Source organism: Haliaeetus leucocephalus, unplaced genomic scaffold, assembly GCF_000737465.1.
Source record: "Haliaeetus leucocephalus isolate CR32 unplaced genomic scaffold, Haliaeetus_leucocephalus-4.0 Scaffold164, whole genome shotgun sequence".
Lineage (NCBI taxonomy): Eukaryota > Metazoa > Chordata > Aves > Accipitriformes > Accipitridae > Haliaeetus > Haliaeetus leucocephalus.
In genome coordinates this window covers 1,334,816-1,337,098 of record NW_010972600.1, presented here as the reverse complement: position 1 = coordinate 1,337,098, position 2,283 = coordinate 1,334,816, and the positions used below count along the sequence as shown (strand labels likewise).

Genomic DNA, 2,283 nt, shown 5'->3' with positions numbered 1-2,283 from the left:
CATCCCTCTGCACCCCAAATATCCACGCGCACCCCCCCGCACCATCCCCTCTGCACCCCAAATATCCACGCACACCCTCCTGCACCCATGCACCGCCCCCTGCACCCCAAATCCTCAAACACACCCCCCTACACCCATGCACCATCCCTCTGCACCCCAAATATCCCTGCTCCATCCCAGCACTCCGAACACCCCCGCAGCACCCTCCAGCACCCACACACTGCCCCCCCCGCACCCCAAATACCCCTGCAGCACCCCTTTGCACCCCAAACACCACCCTCCAGCACCTAAACACCCACGCGCTGCCCACGGCACCCCTGGGCTGGCTCCCTCCCACGGCACACCCCAGCACCCCATGCAATGCCTCCTAGCACCCCAAATTCTCATGCACCCCCCCAAGTGTTCTGCCTGCCCCCCCCCCCGCCCCCCAAACTCCAGGGGATGCTCAAGGACGCAAAGCTGGGTGCATCCACCCGCCTGGGTGCGAGGGAGCCCGGGCACACGGGGAGGGTCCGGTGGGGGGCTGAGGTGCCATGGGGCAGAGCAGGGAAGGACGATGTTGGGGGGCAGAGCCCCCCAAGATGGCTGCGCCGCCCGCCCGGGCATGGGGCAGCGCAACGGTTAAGCACAAGAGGTTGCGCCGGGGCTGCCGAGGAAGAGGAAATCTCGGCAGGAACAAGGACGGGGAAAGGCCCAGGGCAGGGGGCCGGCGGCGTAGCCGGAACGTGCCGGGACGTGCCGGGAGCCCCGGCTGCGGAACCGGGACAAGCCCCAGGAACGGGCGCTGGCTGGCGCGGGGCGTCGTGGGCAGGAGGCGGCCGGGATGGAGAAGGCAAGTGGGGTGTCCCGCGGGATGGGTGCTGCCAGGGGTTGGTCCCATGTGGCCAGGGGCCTCCTTGTGCCCCCCACGGGCATCCCCCGGCCACGGGCACACCCGGTCCCTGTGCCAGGCTCCGGTAGGCGATGGTGCGGCAGTGCCGGGTCCTGCCCACTGTGCCGAGCAAGGCGCTGCGGCCGGTCAGCTGGTGCCCAAACCTCATCCCCATCCTGGCAAATCCCGGCGGATGTCAACCCTTCCGTCCCCTGGTGCCGGCCGGGGCCGCGACGGGCGGTCGCCTCTGCTCCCCACAGCCCCCGCAGCCCCCACCGGGCGAGGAGGAGGATGAAGACGAGGATGAGGATGATGAGGAGGACATGGCGGGGGACGCCGACGACATCCTGTGTTATGAGGAGCGCATTGCTGGGCTGCTGACGACGGTGGCCCGGCTGCACCGGAGAGCCGAGCAGCTGCAGCGCCGCATGGGCAGGTACTGGCACGCGGTGGCTGTGGGGTACCGGGGGCTGTCACCGTCCGGCCCCCTCCATCTCTGGTCTTCACCGCCCCACAGGGAGGATGAGGAGGGCTGGGAGGGCACCGCCAGCCTCCCTGCTGCCAACCCACAGCCCCGGCGCATCGACGGCACGCGCGACGCCGCCAGCAGCCTGGAAGGTGGGTGCGCCGTGCCGTGCTGTGCCGTGCCATGCTGTGCCGTGCCGGCAGCTGGCTGCCTGCTGTAGGGACCTGACCCCAGCCGCTCTCCCTCTCCCCAGCCCACGGCCCCGACCTCTTCGCAGACCTGCAGCACGCCGTGAGCTCGCTGGAGCGCGCCGTCTTCTCCCGGCACCGGTGGGCACCGGCGCAGCCTTTGCCCGGCGAGGAGTGGACGCGGGCAGCCAAGGTGAGGCACACCGGCACGGTCAGCCCAGACGCCAACGGGATGGGCGCTGGCTGACCGGCCCTGTATTCCCAGAGCCTGGAGCAGCTGGATTGGACACCGGGCTGGGCCGGGAGGACGACGTGCCGGGGCCTGGAGGAGGGAGCAGGCGAGGGGCTGCCAGTGGAGGAGGCAGCGGTGGCGGCGGCATCGGCGAGGAACGCGGCACTGCGGGCAGCCCTGGGGCGCCGGGACGAGGAGCTGAACCGGGTGACCACCTCGCTGCGGGCGCTGCAGGGGGACCGCGACCGGCTGCAGCAGAAGGTGGGTGCTGGGGACACGGCAAAAGGGGGGAGGGGGGCACTGCCCCCGGTTCAGCCCTTGGGGTGCCACCAGAGCGGCTCCCGCGGCTCAGCCCCATGCTCGGCGCAGGTCCAGGACCTGCGGGATGCTCTGTCCAGGCTGGAGGAGCCGGGGGGCTCCGGCAGTGACAGCCCTGGGCTCGGCAGCCCCCCAGGGCAGGAGGAGCCCCGGCTGCCCCAGGTGAGTGCGGGGCTGGGGTGGGCTGCGGCCGAGGCATGACGGGGGG

At 71.4% G+C, this 2,283-nt stretch overlaps 1 protein-coding gene across 1 annotated transcript in view; it reads left to right on the top strand.

Moving 5' to 3' along the window:
* Positions 1 to 441: 441 nt before the first annotated feature.
* The window catches only part of USHBP1 (Usher syndrome 1C binding protein 1), a 4,666-nt gene continuing 2,824 nt past the window's right edge, over positions 442 to 2,283 (top strand). The window contains exons 1-6 of the mRNA XM_010563297.1: positions 442 to 735; positions 1,156 to 1,307; positions 1,389 to 1,489; positions 1,591 to 1,718; positions 1,791 to 2,018; positions 2,091 to 2,237. Coding sequence (XP_010561599.1) covers positions 442 to 735; positions 1,156 to 1,307; positions 1,389 to 1,489; positions 1,591 to 1,718; positions 1,791 to 2,018; positions 2,091 to 2,237 — 1,050 coding nt within the window. The remainder of the gene's footprint in view (positions 736 to 1,155; positions 1,308 to 1,388; positions 1,490 to 1,590; positions 1,719 to 1,790; positions 2,019 to 2,090; positions 2,238 to 2,283) is intronic.